We start from the raw sequence: 21,844 nt of genomic DNA on the forward strand, positions 1-21,844 counted from the left end.
GCTTTGGAACTGTGGTGTTGGAGAAGACTCTTGAGAGTCCCTTGGACTGCAAGGAGATCCAAACAGTCCATTCTGAAGGAGATCAGCCCTGGGATTTCTTTGGAAGGAATGCTGCTAAAGCTGAAACTCCAGTACTTTGGCCACCTCATGCGAAGAGTTGACTCATTGGTAAAGACTCTGATGCTGGGAGGGACTGGGGGCAGGAGGAGAAGGGGACGACAGAGGAGGAGATGGCTGGATGGCATCACTGACTCAACGGATGTGAGTCTGAGTGACCTCCAGGAGTTGGTGATGGACAGGGAGGCCTGGCATGCTGCGATTCATGGGGTCTCAAAGAGTTGGACACGACTGAGCGACTGAACTGAACTGAGGTGATTGACAGCTGGTAAAGATCCACTGAGGAACAGATTTCTGGACCACTTTTCTCAGACCTTAGAGTGCATAAAAGTTACCTGGAAAACTTGCTAAGACGTGGACACCTGGGCCCTACTCCCAGCTACTCCCTTTCCAAAGGTTGGAGGTGGGATCCAGAATTTCCCTTTTTAATAAGCTCTAGCAGATAATGTTGATGCAGCTGATCCTTGAACCATAAATTCTGGAGAAGGACCTCTCCTTATATTATACATAACCTGAAGATCTTATAAAATGCAGACTATGACTTGTTAGGCATGGAGTGGGACTTCACAATCAACATTGTAATAAACAGGGAGATGTGGCCATTGCTGTTTGATTATGGGACATATTTTGAGTAACAAGGGTCAGAACATAAACTACCTTTTGATGAGTCAGTTAAAACCAGTTTACCAGTTGGTCAAGGTGGACATTTCTTTGCATTGGTATCATTAGAGGTGTGAAAATCTCAATGCTTAGGTAGGTACCTCATGATTATTATTGTATTGTTTGATAATGGCTGCACTGTCTCAACTTCAACTGAGAACCCAAGCATATATCCATTCAAAGTGACAAATCAAAGGGACCACACAGGAAAGTTTCTCATTAGCAAAGCCAGGGGACTAGTCTTTGCCTCGATAGCTATAGTGTGTATGTGCTTAGTCACTTAGTCATGTCCAACTCTTTGTGACCTGATGGACCATAGTCTGCCAGGCTCCTCTGTCCATAGGGATTCTCCAGGCTAGAATACTGGAGTGGGTTGCCGTGCTCTCCTCCAGGGGATCTTCCCAACCTGGGGATCGAACCCAGGTCTCCCGCATTGTGGGTGGATTCTTTGCTGTGTGAGCCACCAGCGAAGCCTGATAGCTGTAGTACACAATACATCCATGCTAGCACAGCTCTTGGCAGTTACTGGACTTAAATCAAGAAAAATGATAACTTCTTAATTTTAAATCCTTTTTACTCCCTGGGAATGGGCTAGCTGGTATTTTCCCCTTTGAAAGCAGACCTTTACCGCAAGATCTCAGACACATAAGTATTACAGGGGTGTGACTTGAGAGAGCTCTTTTTCTGTGTAGGCTGGTGGGAAAAATTCATATGGATCCTAAATTATCCTAGTGATACAGAGAAATCTGTGTCTCAATACAGATTCTTATACTGTGGCAGATACCATGGAAAGAAGTGTTTTCTTCATCTATGATACAATATCTCAGATAATAGAAGAGACCCCCAACTTGGTTAAGAGCTTTGTTGTTTTCAGTTGCTAAGTCATATCTAACTCTTTGCAACTCCACGAACTGGAGCAGTTCAGGCTTCCCTGTCCTTCACCATCTCCATCTCATCCCCTTTCTCCTCCGGCCCTCAATCTTTCCCAGCATCAGGGTCTTTTCCAATGAGTTGGCTTTTGCATCAGGTGGCCAAAGTATTGAAGCTTCAGCATCAGTCCTTCCAATGATTATTCAGGACTGATTTCCTTTAGGATTGACTGGTTTGATCTCCTTGCTGTTCAAGGGACTCTCAAGAATCTTCTCCAGTACCACAATTTAAAAGCATCAATTCTTTGACTCTCAGCCTTCTTTATGGTCCAGCTGTTACATCCATGCATGACTAACTGGAAAAACCATAGCTTTAACTATACTGACTTTTGTCTACAAAGTGATGTCTCTGCTTTTTAATACACTGCCTAGTTTTATCATAGCTTTTCTTCCAAGGAGTAAGCATGGTTTAATTTCATGGCTGCAGTCACCATCTGCAGTGATTTTTGACTCTTAAGAAAATGAAATTTGTCACTGTTTCCACTTTTTATCTATTTGCCATGATATGATGGGACCAGATGCCATGATCTTAATTTTTGGAAGTCTGAATTTTAAGTCAGCTTTTTCAATCTCTTTTATCCTCATTAAGGGGCTCTTTACTTCCTCGTTGCTTTCTGCTTTTGAGTGGTATCATCTGTATATCTGAAGTTGTTGATATTTTCCCCAGCAATCTTGATTCCAGCTTGTGATTCATCCAGCCCAGCATTTCACATGATGTACTGTGCATAGAAGTTAAATAAGCACGGTGACAATATGCAGCCTTGACGTACTCCTTTCCCAATTTAGAACCAGTTCATCATTCCATGTCTGGTTCTAACTGTGGCTTCTTGGCCTGCATACAGGTTTTTTAGGAGACAGATCAGGTGGTCTGGTGTTCCCATCTCTTTCAGAATTTTCCACAGTTTATTGTGATCCACACAGTCAAAGGCTTTAACATAGTGAATGAAGCAGAAGCAGGTGGTGTTTTTGGAATGCCCTTGTTTTATCTATGATCCAGCGGATGTTGGCAATTTGATCTCTGGTTCCGCTGCCTTTTCTAAATCCAGCTTGTACATCTGGAATTTCTCAGTTCATGTACTGCTGAAGCCTAGTTTGAAGGATTTTGAGCATTACCTTGCACAAAGAGCTTTAGAAAGAATTTAAAGCCTATCTCTTGTACTTTACAGTGATTTTATATTTTTTCTTAGTTATTATTTGGCCTTTTTTGTGTGTTTATGTGTTTGTCTCTGCTTTCCAGAGCCATCCTTCTACTGTTGGTGCTCTTTTTGGTAAAGAAGTTAGAAGCTTGTTTATTAAAGTTGGATGGGGCAGATTTTGATATAGCTAACACTCTTTCAGGTAGAAAATATACATTCACAATGGAAGAAGCTGTGAGCAAGTAGATACTATAAATTGTCTTCTAATTTTTAAGTTATTTAAAGATTAATAATTCAGTAGCCATCCGGTGTGCATCTATGATGTGAACAAAAATTTACAAACCTCCATGTAATTTTTCATTTAAACATTACATAGTGACATCTCTATAAAGTAAGAGCAAATGGTTAGTTTAAAATGAAATAGATAATTTGGACAGACTGATAATTAGAAGTGAAATAGAATCTGTAATTAAAAAAAAAAAACTTCCTACAAACAAAAGTCTGGGACCAGATGGCTTCACAGGCAAATTCTATCAGACATTCAAGGATAACTTATACCAATTCTTCTCAGACTCTTCAAAAAAATTGAAAAGAAAAAGAATACATTCAAATCAGTTCTAATGAGGTGGATGAAACTGGAGCCGATTATACAGAGTGAAGTAAGCCAGAAAGAAAAACACCAATACTGTATACTAATGCATATATATGGAATTTAGAAAGATGGTAACAATAGCCCTGTATACGAGACAGCAAAAGAGACACTGACGTATAGAACAGTCTTATGGACTTTGTGGGAGAGGGAGAGGGTGGGATGATTTGGGAGAATGGCATTGAAACATGTATATTATCATATGTGAAAGAATTGCCAGTCCAGGTTCGATGCAGGATATAGGAAGCTTGGGGCTGGTGCACGGGATGACCCAGAGGGATGGTATGGGGAGGGAGGTGGGAGGGGGGTTCAGGATTGGGAACACGTGTACACCCGTGGTGGATTCATGTTGATGTATGGCAAAACCAATACAATATTGTAAAGTAATTAGCCTCTAATTAAAATAAATTTAAATTAAAAAAATAAAATAAAAGCATCCAAAAAAAGAAAGAAAAAAAAAAAAGAAAAGGAAGGAATACTCTTAAAGACATTCTATGAAGCCACCATCACCCTCATACCAAAACCAGACAATGACACCCCTTAAAAAAGATTACAGGCCATTATCTTTGAATTTAGGTGTAAAAATTCCCCACAAAATGTTAGCAAATAGAACTCAACAACACATAAAAAAGATCATATACCACGTTCAAGTGGGATTTATCCCAGGTTCACAAGGATGGTTCATCATACCAAATAAATCAACGTAACATGCCACATTAAGAAAGACAAATAAAAACCTCATAAAATGTTTGCTACACTGATCATCCACATTTTACATTTGATTTGGCAGGATCTACTAATGTATTGGCACATTCTCTCCATGGAGTTTCACATGTGGTAACTGCAACTTTGCACATTATAATGGGTAAGAATTCTTCCAAAGAAGTTCATGTTTTCTAAGGAAGATTATTTTATTTCCTCCAGACTTGCCAAGACAGCTTCTTTATCTCTCAAAGCAGAAAAGTGTTTGAATAAAAACTGAAAATTTTAGTCAAAGTTTCACTATTTTGACTGATGATTTTTCACAATACAGGTGCTCTAAAGAGTAGAAAATATAGTTTTACTGTAATCTGGATAGGAAAAAATACAATGATATTCAAGATCCCAACTTTATAACCAGCTCAAGAAAATCCATGCACAATATCAGAAACTGTTGTTTCACTATCAGAACTCTGGGACTGGTTATTAAAATTAAAAAAAAAAAAAGCACAAGAAAAAAATCTCCAGCCTGTGTCCTTCCACTAGATCTTTTATTATCTCTACCGATATAAAGCATGTAAGCACTAATATATGCAAATCTGTTAAATCTGAGTGTACTTTGCACATGTACTTCAACTTGACTTCCTTAGCAATGTTTCGTTTAAAAGAGCAGTAAACTGCAAAATGTACTGCTTTCTTTTTCTTCGTTTAGTACCTGAAAAAGCTATAAATGGCAGTTGCAGTCACTGTAGGTAAAAAGAGTGGAAGATAAAGCAGCATATTTATTACATTATAAAGCCAGCCTGACACTTTCTTCTTCCATGAGTAAATGAATATGCTCTTCTGTGTTTGCCATCTTGACTATATTTACTGACACGAATATTCGGCATAACATTCAAGGGCACATACAGCCAGTCGACGTCTGTACCTTCAGCACCATTGGCAAGTTTCTTCGCTTTGGGTTCTCAGCCATGTTTGGCTTTGGTGGAAGAGCTTTGGCTGTGGCAGAAAATCATCGATGGATGTCCCCTAACCAGCGGATGGATTTTGCTATCATGAAGGCACTGGCAAAACTAAAGTAAGTCTTTTTTCCTTAAACCCCAAATTTCATATCCCAGAGTCAATGACTGCTAAAAACAGGTTTCATTATGTTGTAGGCCAGAAGAATGTGAAATATCATTTTTACCATTTAACAGCTCTCAGGATTTAGAAGAAAGGTAAGTTAAAAGCTTCACTCAAAGTAATACAGGAATCTTTATCTATTTTTTTTTATGTAATAAAGTTTTATTAAAGTATAAAGGAGATAGAGAAAGCTTCTGACATAGGCATCAGAAGGGGGCAGAAAGAGTACCCACTTGCTAGTGTTAGCAATGAAGGTTATATACTTTATCTATTTTTAAAGCATAAAATGAAAGTGAAAGTGAAGTTGCTCAGTCGTGTCCGACTCTTTGCGACTCCGTGAAGCCTACCAGGCTTCTCTGTCCATGGGATTTTCCAGGCAAGAGTACCAGAGTGGGTTGCCATTTCCTTCTCCAGGGGCTCTTCCTGAACCAGGGATCGAAGCCCAGTTTCCCGCGTTGCAGGCAGACACTTTACCCTCTGAGCCACCAGGGAAGCCCCAAAACATAAAATAGTTTGATATAAACAGTGTATTAGACTTGGGATATTTGGTTGTTATTCTATCATATTAGTGAAGAATATAGAATCATGGAGTGCTACAGATACTATAAGATCATGTAGCTTGGCATTTGCCTTCAGAAGCAACTGTTCACTCCATCCCTCCATCTACCCATCCATTTATCCATCCATCTTTCAATTCAACAGCTGTTTATTGATTATCTGCTCTATGCCAGACATTTTGGACACAATGAGCCAATGAACAAGCAAACAAAATCCATAGTTTCTGCCCTCATGAGAATTTCTAGTGCAGACTAAAAACATTTTTCGAAGTCACACAAAGGAAGTGGTGTAGTCTTAAAAAAAAAAAAACAAAACCAAAATCATTGTTACTGATAAATCAGAGAATCAAATAATGCAGTAATGGAATTGTTCACATATTTTTATGTACTGTCTAATAGCTATAATGTTGAGTTCTACAACCATCTCATATTTAATAGATGCCATTTTTGTGTGTGATGTGTTTTTGTCTCTTTTGTTTTCTTTTAGGAGGGCACAAGGATATCCCAAATCTGGTGAGTCTGAAATTACCTCCCTGAGAACTGAGCCAGGCTCTGTTGACATTTTGCTGTGGTGAGGGAAAATAACTGATCCCTTCCATTGCCTTTAGATTGTAATGATCAGTGGCAAATGATCCAGGGTCAGTTCTTGAATGTCAGCATTATGGCAATTCCGTGCCAGTGTTCAGTGGCACCTAGAGGCTTGGCACCTAATACCAGGTTAGTAAGCATTTTTATTGAATTGTTGATACTTTTCTATAAACCACATTTATCTGTCAGAATAGCCAGCTAACTCTTGGCTAGCTAGAATATGATCAAGAGGAAGTCATCTTTGACTGTATAGTATTAGAGATTCTAAGGCATTTGTCATCAGAGTAGGCTGAGAACAACTGTTATACTGGAAAAATAATAACTCTGATGTTTTAATATCACTGAAGCTAAAATAATATTCTTTGGGTTTTATTGACATGATCTTATTGTGTTATTTATGCCCATTTTGCTCTTTTATTTATGTTATTTACCAGTCACTGAGAACATTGTTTAATTCTGATACTTATTATGGCTGTCCCTGACTTTGAATTTTAGTGCAGATGTAAACATCCTTAGCAAGAATGGCATGTATGTGTGTATGTATGATACTTTAATCAAAGGAACTATTTTAGTTGTATTTAGTATGAATAGTGATGCATCTGAATATACTGCCCACATTTTTGTGAGACATTTTATATATCATTTTATCCACAAACTATCTTGTACATACTTTTCATGTAGTTGTCCATCATTGGTCTGAAAATATTTCTCTTACATTCCTCTAGAGCATAGAAGAAAGGGTGATGAATGTTGTGTAATATTATCACATCTAAATTTTTCCTTAAAGTAGAATAAAACAATGACTTATGTACGTACTTTGGCAATTCATAACGGAGATCAGCCCTGGGATTTCTTTGGAAGGAATGATGCTAAAGCTGAAACTCCAGTACTTTGGCCACCTCATGTGAAGAGTTGACTCATTGGAAAAGACTCTGATGCTGGGAGGGATTGGGGGCAAGAGGAGAAGGGGACGCCAGAGGATGAGATGGCTGGATGGCATCACTGACTCGATGGACGTGAGTCTGAGTGAACTCCAGGAGTTGGTGATGGACAGGGAGGCCTGGCGTGCTGCGATTCATGGGGTCGCAAAGAGTCGGACACGACTGAGCAACTGATCTAATCTGATCTGAACATTATTTTAATGATTAGTTTCAACTTCCCTGCAAAATATTTAACCTGAAGGATTAATGCTGGCAAAGGGATGATTTAGAATGTTTTCCTTGACTAATGATAGGAAGGTGAGAAACAGGAAAACATCTAAAGTTAGAAAAGAAGAGAAACTACTTAAAAACCAGATGTCAGGGCCCTCATTAATTCTCTCTAGTGCTGAAGCTTGCCAGGAATGTTTTGAAGGTTGTATGATTTAGAAATTGAGCCTGATGTTTCCTCCCCCTACCCTCAGAAACCTTAGCCGACGCCTCCCTAAGGAAGCGTCCCACAAGAAGTGAGGTCCTGGCCAGCTGACCCAAGCTGTGCTCTCCAGGCCATGACACGGTGCTGCTCTGACCCTGCACCATCTCCACGCCCACGTCTGCTCAAGGACCTTTGGGGAGGTAGTCTCGCTCTCTGGGAAGGAGTAGGTTCATGCCTCCTTCCAGCTGCTCCAGATATTCTCCAGCTGGCCTGAAAGTCCATGGCTTACTCTCCAGGTTCAGTCAGCATTGATGACTTTTTCAGAGAAGGGTGACTGGTTAGAGATGTCTTCTGTGGATTGTAGTCAAACATGCCATTTTTGCAAGGGCCTTTATGTAGGAGCTTTGGCTGACCAGGATACTCAGAGTTTATCTTCTGAATGATTCAGGGAAATTGCAAAGGAGTTTCATCTTTAGATACATCAGTGCAAGTTGCTGATAGGAACTATTTTTGTATTCAAATTTTGCTAAGATTAAATGCAGTAATATATGGAAATATTGAGAAGGGTGCTAGGCACATAGCATGTGTTTCAACTATTAATAAGTATTGAAAGGTACACACAGGAAAACTAAAGAATTAAAATCAAGAACACACAAAACACTCATGTTTTGGTATCATTGACTATTCATTTCCAGTTGGGAAGAGGTGACATGATGGGTAAAAGGAATTATGGACCCTGAATGAAGGGCTTTGGTTCCAGTGATCATTTTTGTTTTTCTGTCTTTGAACCAATCACTTAAACTTGGGGACTTCTTTTCATTCTACGTAAGTTGAGTGAATGACTGGATAATCTCCAGGGTCCTTTACAGCTCTAACCTGAGGTTCCGTAAGATTTAAAGAGCTCTTTTTTATGTCGTTGTTGTTATTCTTGGAATGACTTTATATTTGCACTGAAATTGAGCCTAGGAGTCATTTGCACATATTTCTGCAAACTGCCTTCTAAAGCTAGATGCATCTGTGAGTGGCTTTTGGCACTAAATCACACCTCTAAATTTGCAGCCTCTTATATTGAACCAAACAGTTATGCAAGATTAAAATGTGCAGTCATTTAACTGAACATGTATGGTAGTGTATGTTCACTCCAGTTAATCCATCCAAGGGCCGCTTTGATTTATCTGGTTTCCTGTCACTTAGACCTGCCCTTAAATAAATGTTTAAATCAAACGTTAGATTTTTAAAGCTGTTGAACTAGTTGTTTCACCATTTGTACTGATTAACTATTTTACAACACATCGTTAAAAAACAAAACACTCCCTAAGTAAGTACATTTCAAATTATGTCTTGATATGTGAATAGGATGCATGATGATTCAGTTTTTTTAAAAGCCCTTAATGTCAGTGCTTGGTGAGAAGGAAGTTGGTTGTCTAATAAAACTAATCTGAAAGGCTGTTTCATTTTAAGAAGAATGCAGCAAAATATGGTTTAAGAATTTTAGGTAAATAAAATGTTATTTATCTGACTTGCCTACAACTTCTAGTAAACGTTATTTATTAGAAAGAATGATACAGAGTAATTTCTGATATAATCTCTTAATAAATGTTTTGATGTCAAATACAAATATTTAATTTCAGATTAAATAATGGAAGCATGGCTCTTATAACTGCACGAAACACTTCTCGACCGGAATTTATAAAACACCTGAAAAGATACGCGAGTATTAAAAACCAGGTACACTAAAGCATGTGGATTACTTATGTGCAAAGCAGTTAATCATGGGGAGTGAGATGCTGGCAGAATTGACACCAAGTCCTGCCTTGTAAGAAGGCTTTATTTTCTTCTGAATACATTAATCTTTTCTTTTTTTTCCAGTTTGCACTTTCTTCAAATTTTGAAAAGTATCCACCAGTATTAATACAGATTGGCCTTTTTTGAATTGTGGGTTGGTGGTTATATATATTTTATGTGTGCGTGTGCCAAGAGAAAATAGAAAATGTAGTGTTATACTGAAATGTGGAGTAAGTTAAGGATAAAATTACACTCAGCTGTTCAAAATGAGGAGAGTGAAACCTGAGATTTTTAATCTTCTTGATTTTATGACATCAGACTCCCTCTAAAGTTATGACCTTTGGATTTTCCTTTCATTTGTTCAAGATCTGCCTACTTACATTGATTGAAATAAATTTGCAGAAATATACTTTAGAATACACCACTTTTATATAGCTGTTACTTTATTCTAAACTTAGATGTGTGTGGTTTTTGTAGAGATAGGGAAAGTTATTATATTTCCACTTAAGAGATTTGTTTTAAAGAGAAGCAACAACTATTATAAGCCATATTCTTTTGGCAGGTACTTTGAGTCAGTTATTAGGAAACTGATCCATAAATATGTGAATTTCTGAAATTATGAATCTTGAAGTACATAGTAGGCATGTAAAACCATACAGTCTCACACCTTCTTACAGGTATAAAATTGTGCCTGGCTGTAGTTGGGGGAGAACAGGTGGGAGGAGGAGAGTAAATTCAGCTGGTGACCAGCACTGAATCTTGCTTACGTAGGGAGTCACTGCAAGGCTCCCATTTTTGCTTCTTTATAATTTTAAACTTTCTCGAGCAGGCCTCATGAAGTTTTGGTTCTCTTCTGCCTACCACATTATTTGATCAATGTTTGTTGAGCAACCAACTGAATTAAATGTTTAGGAAGTTATAACAATTAGATATAGTCCTATTTTCCTTAAACATAAATCTCTAAGGAGACAAAGTGGACAAAAGCAGATATAATGTAGGTTGTGAGACTAACTAATAACTTTATGGATGTATTTTGGGAAATAGTGATTTATTGATTTTTAAAGAAACGTATTCCTTTTCAAATGTTGCTAATTTTGTTTGCAACTTTATTATTTTTCTTAATCCTGAAGCAATACATTTCCATTGCTTTTTTTCTAAATCAGAAAATAGAAGCAAAATAGCGATATAAAAAGCACTCAAAATTCTATATTCCAAGAGATAATGAATGTCATTACCTTGGTATAAACTTTTTCTATTAAATAATTCTGAGAATTTAAAGGAGTAATGACCTTAAGATACTTTCCTTGAGAAGCTGGTATTTATTTTAGGGATGCATGATTGCACAAACTACTTTTGGAAGTTCTCTTTTGGAATGGCTAATACGCAAATGTCTTAGGTAACTTTTCTTTAATCCTTTTTTTTTCAATATGAAAGTAGCTTTCTTCTGACTTTAAAAGTAATAGATGCTTACTATAAAAATATGAACATAGTAGTAAATATAATTCTGTATCTATAGGAAAATAACTATTTCGAAAGGAGACCATGTGATGCACAATATAACATTTTTTCTCATGTACTTGACCAGTCATATCTTGCTTGTGATACAAGAAACTGTTGCCTGTGTGTGTGTTTCATTAGATTTAACTCATTGGCTTAGCTCTTTCCAAAAATTCAAGTCCATGCTATTGTCCTGTAATGTTTTGCAAAGAAATTCTAAAATGTTTTGTTTAATGATATATAGTAAGAATAATGTGATTGATTCTCAAGGTGACTGATTTCATTTGTTAAAAAATTGTAGATGTACATATATACGTATACATGTGTATATAGTCTCTTCATGCTGATATGTTCAAAAATGTAAGTCTCTTCATGCTGATATGTTCAAAAATGGAAGTCTATATAAATTATGTAAGATTATAAAGACAAGATAAATGTAAAATTATATTATCTACTGTCTAGTAGCAGTTCTGGTATCCAGGAAGGGAAATGCAGCACTTCAGCCCAAAGAGAGCAACAGTCTAGGTCTCTGAACCGTCTTTACCAGGTTGAACTGAATGTTCATGTATGCCAACAGTTGTAGAACGTATTGAAAACCGTTATTTGTAGGTGACGCATCTTGCCTTTCCCATCTCTGTGTAAAATAGATAGAAGGTAAAAATTACTCAAGTTCTTTCAACTCCATCCTGTAGCTGACCTTTCTCTGTTCATACAATTCCGCATTCACTTTGACCCTCGTTTTTGGTAGGGAGTTTAAAACCCTTAAGAGCTGGTGCTTCCCCAGGGATTTGTTTGTAGTTTTATCTTTTCATGATACCTTTTCCTGGGTGACCTCATTGCCTTCCACTGCTTGAACCACTATCTGAACTTTGCACACTACCAAGGGTTCTCTCCTCTCTTCTGATCTGCGGATCACTGTGTCTTTCTGTGTGCTAAGGTTATTGAACTCACAGGCATCTTGAATCGAGCACATCCACTGTTTACCTTATTTCCCTCTCCCCTGATGGTGTTCCATGTTTCCCTACACAGGGCAACAGCACCACTCTCTGCCCATCCTGGAGTTACTCCGGACCCCGCTCCCTCATTTCTTACAACCAGTCCACCAATTAATCCCTTCTTGCTTACAGTAGCCTCCTCCTGGTCTTTCTTTTCTCTGGTCTTATCTTCCACACTTCCTTCTAGACAGATATTTCTAAAATACAGATATGATTTATCCCTTTTCTAATTCTTAAATCTTACTGTCATCAAGATGACATTGAACGTTCTCACTGAAGAACACATGGCCCCTTGTATTCTAGCCCTTTCCTGTGTCACAGCCTCACCTATTGCCATCCTCCACCAGATTTCCCATGTTTTGGTTATTGTGGTAGTTTTCTAGGGCTGCCATTAACAGATACCACAGGGAGTGTAGGTGTGGTTTCTCCCAAGGCCTGTCTCTGTGGATTACAGACTTTTCCCTCTTGTATATTCCTGCCTCCTTTGTCAAACATTAACTGTCTATAGGTGTGTGGGCTTATTTCTGGGCGCTCTATTCAGTTCCATTGATCCATATGTCTGTTTTGGTGCCAATACCGCCACACAGTTTCAATTCTTGTAGCTTTTTGTAGTATTGTCTGAAGTCTGGAGGGTTAGGCCTCCTGCTTTGTTGCTTTTCCTCAAGATTGCTTTGGCAATCCTGAGTCTTTGATGGTTCCATATAAATTTTAGGATCATTTGTTCTAGTTTTGTGAAAAGTGTCGTGTGTAATTTGATAGGGATCACGTTAAATTTATAGATTGCTTTGGGTAGTATGGCTAAGAAAGGATGAAATATGAAGCTGATGTCTCATCATTCACGAGTGGTCAGAAAGCAACTCTAATTATCTTACAACTTGTGTCTATCTTTAAAGTGAGGGTGAGGCAGGCAAACACTGGCAAAAATAACACAGGATAGACTTACTTTCTCTTTTCACCTTCGTAAGTTAAACTTTTCGTAATGAAATCCCAAATGTGAAACTTATTCTAGATTGTGTTTACATCAGCTAAACTAGCTGACAATAATTAATTCAGTGGATTATATAAATCCTTTATAAAAATAGACTAGTATTAAATATTTACTCTTTAATTAGAAATTATTGTATACAGTTTCATAGACATGTACTATTTGTCGGAAAATAATTTTGCCAGTTGCTAGATCTGAATGAACTTGCAAAGCTTCAGAAAAGGCTTCATCCAAAGAGACTGATACTGATAGGTTTCAAAGCTGTAAAAACATCAGCATGAACACTGATGTTTAGTTGCAGGTGAGAGTGCAGTGAACTTTGCTAATTTGCATTACAGTTAGGTATAAAGCAAGTACCAAGGTTATTTGCATTAATTTGTTTTTAGTTCAATTTTCCATTTGTTGATACTTACACTGTTGAAGAAGTAAAAGTTTGCCCAAAGAGTAACAGCAGTGGACACCATCCAGAGGAAGATCATGGACCACATGAAACTGCTTCAGGAAACTGTTTCCCTTGGAATGTAGATGGTGATTTAATGCAAGTTGCATCAGAGGTCCATGTTAGGTAAGTAAGTATTCCCCACCTTATATGTCTGTCAGACACGGAACTGATGGTTACAAGAAGGTTCCATTTATACCATTGAATACCATTTATACCACTGCCTAGCTGGCTAGATAGTAAATCAGGAACACATAAAAAGACACATGTACAATTTTAATAAAAAGTATAACTTTTTATTTATTCACCAGTTGTTATGTACAACCATTTTCTTTGGTTATGAGTCTCTATGTTGGCATTCCAAATTACCATTCTTCATAAACTATACAGATAATGTATGTCTGAAAATCCCACTTTGAATTTTTAAAAATAGATTAAGATCTTATACCTCATGAAGTAATTTGAACAGCAGATGGTTACAATTTAAAATTGTAACCACTTTTTTTTGCCTTTTTTTTAATTTAAATTTATTTATTTTAATTAGAGGCTAATTACTTTACAATCAGATCAGATCAGTCACTCAGTCGTGTCAGACTCTTTGCGACCCCATGAATCGCAGCACGCCAGGCCTCCCTGTCCATCACCAACTCCCGGAGTTCACCCAGACCCACGTCCATCGAGTCAGTGATGCCATCCAGCCATCTCATCCTCTGTCGTCCCCTTCTCCTCCTGCCCCCAATCCCTCCCAGCATCAGTCTTTTCCAATGAGTCAACTCTTCGCATGAGGTGGCCAAAGGACTGGAGTTTCAGCTTTAGCATCACTCCTTCCAAAGAACACCCAGGGCTGATCTCCTTCAGAATGGACTGTTTGGATCTCCTTGCAGTCCAAGGGACTCTCAAGAGTCTTCTCCAACACCACAGTTCAAAAGCATCAATTCTTTGGCGCTCAGCCTTCTTCACAGTCCAACTCTCACATCCATACATGACCACAGGAAAAACCATAGCCTTGGTTTTGCCATACATCAACATGAATCCACCACGGGTGTACACGTGTTCCCCATCCCGAACCCTCCTCCCACCTCCCTCCCCATACCGTCCCTCTGGGTCATCCCAGTGCACCGCCCCAAGCATCCTGTAACCACTTTTAAAATTTCCTTTTACCCACAACAAATACTTGTGTTCAGCAGTTTGCTTTTATCATCTTTCCAAAGCATACTTTACATACGAACAATTTTACATAATATTTATTAGCAAGAGCAACTGATTATAAACAGGCAAATTCATTTTCCGTAAGTATTATGACTCTGTGAGTGGAAGTGTGCAGGGCTCCCTGAGTGGCCTGCAAGATGTGAGCTTTCTACAGCCACAATTTACTGGGCTTTACAGGAATTAGTGCTACTGATTTATCAGGCCCTGCATTTTTTCTAGATGGCAGCTCTGCCATGAATATATGTTTGTTGGTTATCGTTAGATTTGAATTTGGCAGTATGCACTGCATTCAATAGGTGTTGTTATGTATGAAAAATAACAGAATGATAGCTTAATGAAATAATGTCATGTATATTATATTCTTTACAGAGTACACCCAAGACTTATCAATCTTTATGGAAGAAGCATGGAAGAAATGAATGATTCCAAAGTAACATGTAGTTGTTTATAAGAGGAATGTGGAAACTAGAATTTTAATATGAAAGGATATGTTATATTTTAATTAATCAGATATTTTAATAAGGAAAACATCTCTATTTTGAAAAGAAATTAAAATTGCTATTTTTTGTTACTAAAATTAGCTTCTAAACTTAAAAATATAAGACATGAAATATATACAAAACAACTGAAATTTTGGTTTTTGGAGAGTATTTATTGGAATGGAAAATAAACATCTCCGGTATTTGAAATTTAAACAAGATATATCAATATTTAACCTAGATTAATTCCAAAGTGAAATAATTTGGATTCTTTCTTCCTGGATTTGAGTCCATCAGTTCTGATGTTAAATTTCGATAGCCTGGTGCCAAGAGATCAGAGTTCATGTAAGAATGTTCTGATATCCTGATGAGGTAAGTATTCCAGCAAGATTATATTTCAAAATTATGCATTTAGGAAATCATATAACCAGAAATAGTACTATTTTTTTCCTCAAAATCTCTAATATGTAGACTACTTGGCAAAAACAAAAAAGATGGATAAAAGTTATAGCACCAATTTTGTGACGGTCTCTGAAAGTTGAAAACTCAAAGTGATTCGAGTTTGAAGTCCATTATACACAAAGTATGCAAAATATACAAGGAGTCATAATGTGGCCCCGTAGGGAGCTGTGTTCCTCTTGTTTCTGAAAGCCCTGCTGTCTGACGATTCTAGCATGCTGTTTACACTGAACTCAGTGCCACCTGAAATGCTGTTATTTCTAGTAGGAAAGAACTAGATTTAAATTTCCTCAGGGATCATCCTTGAGAAAGCAGCTCTAAATTTGGATTTGATTTTCTATCAATGAGCCTAGATATTTTCTTGAAAGAACTACTTTAACAATTTTAATTTCTATTGGTTACACACCAAGTTAAGAAGGTTTCATGCTCACTGGGTCTCGCTGCTCAAATGCCTTCACCGATTGCTGTGCATTTCTCCTTTTCCAGCCACAATATGTGAACAGATAACAGAAATGAAGCAGTCTGAGGAAGACAGCTATTGGCAGGGACCTCATATGAAGAAATCCTTTTCCATAACAGTAAAGACTGGCCCCTAACTTATCACATCCCATAACAGATTTTGAAAATTTGGCCACAACCTTCACATCAAGTTAGATGTAGGAACAAATCAGATGACGTTATGTTGTGCAGTTATCAGCATTTAGTTCATATGCAAGAATAAATATTATAAAAAAAGACTTATTTGCAAATGAAGAGGCATTTAAAGATAAATTATTTTAGACCCAGAAAGAAACTACTTCATTATAAAAGTATGTAAGATCAACAAAAAACATAAAATATTTCACTTATCACTAAAACATGGAAATTTTCATGTCATATTTTTATCCAAGCTAAATCTACATTTTTCAATTTACAGTTAAATTTGTGAATTTTGTTTTCTAGTTCCATGCAGAAGAGAATGCCCTTATAGTACTGGTGAAAGCACATTTCATACTTACACTTGAGGAGAAAAGAATAACATCCAAATTAGAATTTACCTGTTTGCTGAATTTTAACAGTCCGCATTTTAAACAGTATCTAATTTGTATGAAATATTTGTCCCCAACATCATCTTTGGAAGGCTCTGATTTTTAAAAAATTAGTGAGGTACAGTTTTCATATTTTACATATATCAGTGTATTTATATTTGTAATATCAGCTAAAGTGCAACATTCAATCTGTTTTAGAATATAAATTAGAATTCTAAGTATTGTTTTTATAAACAAAAAATTTGACTAAAGATGGATTTTTAAAATTTACTCTTCAGTACCTTTACCTTGATAAAATTGTTACAGAAAGACACTGGATTTACACCTATATAAATATATGTTCTTTTAGAAAATTATGTATATATATATGTACAGAAAGAAAAAATATATGGCTGTATAAACAAGAATTATCCAGAAATCACCCCTTTAAGCTCAAACCAGTGTATAAGTTCAGTCTGAACTTTGTTCATCAGGCCATAATATTCATAGACTGCTTGCTGATCAAAGTTCATAGGAAATAGATTAAAAATCAGTGTCTTTAAAGATATCTGCTTCAAAATGATAGTGGTTCTTTTCTATTCATTAGAAAATTTGGTGACAGTTTGTTGAAAACTTCTGCTAAATATTTCTAGAGAACATATTCCAAACAATCCTCAAAGAGCTATTAGGAATGAGTCATCGCCTACTGGGTGGAATTAATTTTACCAAAGCAAACACATATGGTGAATAGTATTTCTTTTAAAGGAATGATACTAAGAGTCTAAGTCTTCTCCAGATGAGTTGTTTACTTCCTCCACATAATTTTAATTCAGAAGCACTTTCAAGATATCTTCCAGGGATTACTTCTCTTGAATAAGTTGATGCTTTAGTGTTTTTATATCCATTTAAGAGCTGCAAGATTATCATCTGAGAGAAAATAACTCCAAAGGTAATGCTGTAATATATCCAAAGATAATGGAGTTGAAAAGTCCAAGCAATGCTGAAGACATAATATGTCACATGGTCATTATTAAAAGAAGTACATGAAGTCTGTAAGTCTTTAAGTCTGTTTACAAGTTTCTTGTAAACAATATCTAAAATGTTTTTTTTAATATATTGTAACCTGAGTTGTTCTGTTAACTTGACATGTCTTCAATCATCTTTATCACTTTTACTGTTAATGTAACTCCAACTGTCTCTTCTGTTTTCTTTTTGTAGGATAGATTGGTACTGTCTTTTGAAGAAGCCAGCCTGAAAATAACATTGTATGATCACTGCTGTATAGTTATGAACATATTAAATGTCTAAACAGTCAATGACAATTGTAGTCAGTAAAAATTAGTTTGGGAGATACAGCCTTGTTTTGTTGTTACTATAGGGTTTCTGAAATTCAGCATATAAATGTGCAGTGCTTTCCAAATGCTTTGGGTGGTCTATTGACTAAGACTCCATGCTCCCGATGCAGGGAGCCTGGGTTCGATCCCTGGTCAGAGAACTAGATCCCACATGCTGGAACTAAGAGTTTGCATGCTGCAACTAAAGATCCTGAATGCTACAACTAATACGGAAGATATCAGGTGCCACAACTAAGCCCCAGTGCAACCAAATAAATTTTAAAAATAAATAAATACATAAAAAAACACTTCTGTTATATTGAATATTCATTGAAAATCAGTTATCTTTAAGAAAGCATATTTTTCTAGAAAGACTTTGGTACTGAAGTTAAGAGAAACATGTGATCAATACTATTAAATATCAGTCCACTTAGGAATGTAAACATTAAAAATACTGAAATACTTAAATCTAGTAATGTGGGAGTCACAAGTTGGTTTTGAGAAAACTCAAGAATAGAATTTTGAGTGGTTCAACATTGGTCATTATTAAAGACTTACCTTCCACATAACATAAGAAATGAAGAAAAGTAAAATAAGTCCAAGTAGCAAGCTACTTGAAATAATCATTATAGTGAAATGGCGTCTAGGTCTTTGATGATGTAGTCCTTCGAGGAGAACCTACATAAATTAACCAAAAGAAAGAACCACCATTTAAAAAACTTGCCTCTATTTCCTTTGAAGTCCCTCTATTTTCCCCAATAGTATTTAGAATATTCCTTCCCATTCTCTCTCTGTTCTAACACAACCATAGGAAACATTGGTAAATGTTTACCAGAAACAGGGAGTGTAATGTGCCGTGTCTGTGGTTCTTCCTCCGATTCATTCTACCAAAATCACCTTCTGAAAGAGCTGTTTCGTTCCTTCCTGACAGTTGTAGAAAATGCCGCTCCCCAGTAAAGTATTTTAGGCTCTCTGTGGTTTTCCTGACAAAACACCCTAGCAATATTTTTTCCCATAATCTTTATGTTTCAGTTAAAAAGGTAATCTTACATGTGCAACATTCTCATCCTTCTTTAGTTCAATAACTTTGGGATTTGGCTCCGGAAAAGCTGTTGCTCTTATTTCAAACTTCAATGCTTTAGTCTCATCCTGTTTAAAGAAAAGAGACATAGTTTTATTTCATGAAAACATATAGTAGGTAATGATCATGAGAAACTAAGTTTTCACAATTTATCTTCTCCAACTTATTTCACCATTTGTATTTAATTGCAATGCAATGCTTCCTTTAGTTCCAAGGGCATGTCCTTTGTATTAATTAATATTTAAATATTATTTGATAGTTATTAGTATATTTTTTCGTTAGGGAAGACTTTCTTTGTTTGATAAACATTTCCTCAAATTAATTTTATTTGGGCTTTTCTTATAGTATTTGGTATACTATCTGTATTTGATCAGATCTGATCAAATACAGATAGTATATCAAATGCTATAATGAAAAAATCTGGTACAAATATTTATAGCATTCAAAAATAAAATCACTGGATGAACTCAGTTTGACTATCTCACCGAGAGAGGGACTTCATAACCAAGAATTCAGGGCTTAGACATCTGTAGATGGGCTTCACAAACTCTAAGGCCCTTTGAAATTTTATTCAAAATTGAGATTTTTTTTTTCATATGTGCATTCATTAGGGTAGATGAGACTATATTTTTTGATCAAATTCTTATAGAAGTCTATGACCTGCAAATGTTAAAACTACTGTCTAAAGGTTATTTAACATTTTGGAGAGAACATGCAGAATTTTAAGCTAAAAATAAATTATGTGCTTTAGCTGGAGCAGTGCTTTTCACCAAGGATGATTCTGTACCCTGGAGGATGGTCATTTACGTCTGGAGCCATTTCCAGCTGGCAGGCATGGGGAAGGGGTGCTTAGCATTTAGCGGGTAGGGGCCAGCTATTCTGATAAGCATCCTACTAGCACAGGACGGCCTCTGGCAACAAAGAAGTATTTGGTCCAAAATGCCACTGGCACCCACTGGTGAGAACACTGACCCTGGAGAGTAAGAAGGCAGACTGCCAAAGTCTAAATAACTTACAACTAAAATGGAGCGCTCATATTTCCCTGTCTGATGTGTCTTCCTCTTAACCACCTTGTGGTAATTTCAACTTCTCCTCTTAACAGAACATGATAGCTGTCCTTTCCTTTGGCTTATTATGTGCTATGTACTAAGTTCTTTATAAAGATCATCTCATCTGAACAACTCTGAAAAAGATCTATTACCCATATTGATCAGATAAGAAAATTATATCTCAAAGTACTTCTCATAAATATACACACTCCTTTCCAAGAAGAAGTCTAACATGTATTTAGGTAATTTTTAATTCAAGCCTTCAAAGTTCATGTCCTTAAAAGTGTGTTTGTGTTCTTGTATGTGTTTTGTTAAATTTTGATGTTTTAGATTTTATGGAAGTCTTAATTTTTAGTAAATGTATACTATATACAATAGTAGGTCTTTTAGCATAATTTGTAAATAACTTAAGGATATATGAAATGTTGAGGCAGCTAACTGATTTGAGTGACAGTCATAAATAGTTGGACATGCTTTCTAAAATCTCTTAATTATAGTCTATTTTATAGTCTATGTTATCTGTTTAGTTACTAAAACCATGTCATTTAGACAGTGTATTTTGAAGTGATAAATGGGAACAGTTTTAGAATTTCATTCCAGATTTTACAGTCAATCATACCTTCTTAATTTGTTGAATGCCTCCTTACTTACCATCCTACCTGTATAAGATGGCTGTGTTTGTAAGGTCTGTCTGAAATCTTATCCACAAAGTTGCCACTGTATCATAGACTTACCATTTCTAAAATGGATGGCCGACCTTCCAACTGAATGTGAACACTGGCTTCTTTTCCACTGTCCATTTTCCCAAAATGGCATGAGATATTTAAGCAATATGGATCAGCTTTCATGCAGTACTTAAAAAGAATACAAAAGAGCTATGTTAAAATTTCAACATTTTAAAAAAGATGGCTAAAATATTTTACGTGGAATTCAAGATCTGCTCTCATTTCTGGCTTTTGCAAAAATTTATCTTGTTATAAACATGGAATTAAGGATATGCTTTCATTAGTGGCACTTAAAAATGATCTTGCTTCAAAGAAAACACAAATATTTATAGTAAATTATAACAAAAACAAGTATTCAAACTGTATTATATGTTTCATTATTTTTATGAAAATATTCTGGGATAGGAAAAAACACATGAGAGTATTTGCTTAGTTACATGTTCTATGATCAAACTTGGATCCTTTGGAGGGTTTCCTTGTCCGCCCCCCCCATATAGTCACTAAAATGAAAAAGAGTGGAAATTTCATGCAACCAGAGTTTGTTCAGCTGAAGACAACATCTTGACCAACCTCCTAAAGGGTCTGGCACAAATGTCTGGTTGGCATGAATTGGGCACTTAAATAAATAATGACTAGTATGGTATAGGAGAAGGCAATGGCACCCCACTCCAGTACTCTCGCCTGGAAAATCCCAGGGACGGGGGAGCCTGGTGGGCTGCCGTCTATGGGGTCGCACAGAGTCGGACACGACTGAAGCGACTTAGCAGCAGCAGCAGCAGTATATAGTATATATTTAACCCTGGGTGTATCTCAGCTCTCCAATCATGCCTGCTCCTCACAACACAAGAACATCACCTGACCTGGCTTCTCTCCTATACTCAGCTGACAGTTCAAACCTCTTGGTCCATGATTTTAAGTGTTTCAGTCCTGGACGTTGGAAAGCAAAACACTTAAACTTACCAGGAGCCTCTTATCAGTCTTTGACAGAAA

General features: G+C 36.6%; 2 protein-coding genes across 2 annotated transcripts in view; one reads left to right on the forward strand and one right to left on the reverse strand.

The window, feature by feature from the left end:
• Positions 1-15,249, forward strand: part of CERKL (ceramide kinase-like) — a 154,328-nt gene extending 139,079 nt beyond the window's left edge. The window contains exons 9-16 of the mRNA XM_010833851.1: positions 4,282-4,356; positions 5,091-5,268; positions 5,348-5,407; positions 6,357-6,382; positions 6,478-6,586; positions 9,442-9,538; positions 13,459-13,637; positions 15,090-15,249. Coding sequence (XP_010832153.1) covers positions 4,282-4,356; positions 5,091-5,268; positions 5,348-5,407; positions 6,357-6,382; positions 6,478-6,586; positions 9,442-9,538; positions 13,459-13,637; positions 15,090-15,171 — 806 coding nt within the window. The 3' untranslated portion in view covers positions 15,172-15,249. The remainder of the gene's footprint in view (positions 1-4,281; positions 4,357-5,090; positions 5,269-5,347; positions 5,408-6,356; positions 6,383-6,477; positions 6,587-9,441; positions 9,539-13,458; positions 13,638-15,089) is intronic.
• A 105-nt stretch (positions 15,250-15,354) lies between these two features.
• The window catches only part of ITGA4 (integrin, alpha 4 (antigen CD49D, alpha 4 subunit of VLA-4 receptor)), a 93,584-nt gene continuing 87,094 nt past the window's right edge, over positions 15,355-21,844 (reverse strand). The window contains exons 25-29 of the mRNA XM_010833848.1: positions 21,815-21,844; positions 20,864-20,983; positions 19,050-19,148; positions 18,558-18,677; positions 15,355-17,916 (exon numbers count right to left, since the gene is read on the reverse strand). Of these exons, the coding sequence (XP_010832150.1) occupies positions 17,818-17,916; positions 18,558-18,677; positions 19,050-19,148; positions 20,864-20,983; positions 21,815-21,844 (468 nt within the window). The 3' untranslated portion in view covers positions 15,355-17,817. The remainder of the gene's footprint in view (positions 17,917-18,557; positions 18,678-19,049; positions 19,149-20,863; positions 20,984-21,814) is intronic.

Source organism: Bison bison, unplaced genomic scaffold (assembly GCF_000754665.1).
Source record: "Bison bison bison isolate TAMUID 2011002044 unplaced genomic scaffold, Bison_UMD1.0 scf7180017863946, whole genome shotgun sequence".
In the NCBI taxonomy this organism is placed as follows: domain Eukaryota; kingdom Metazoa; phylum Chordata; class Mammalia; order Artiodactyla; family Bovidae; genus Bison; species Bison bison.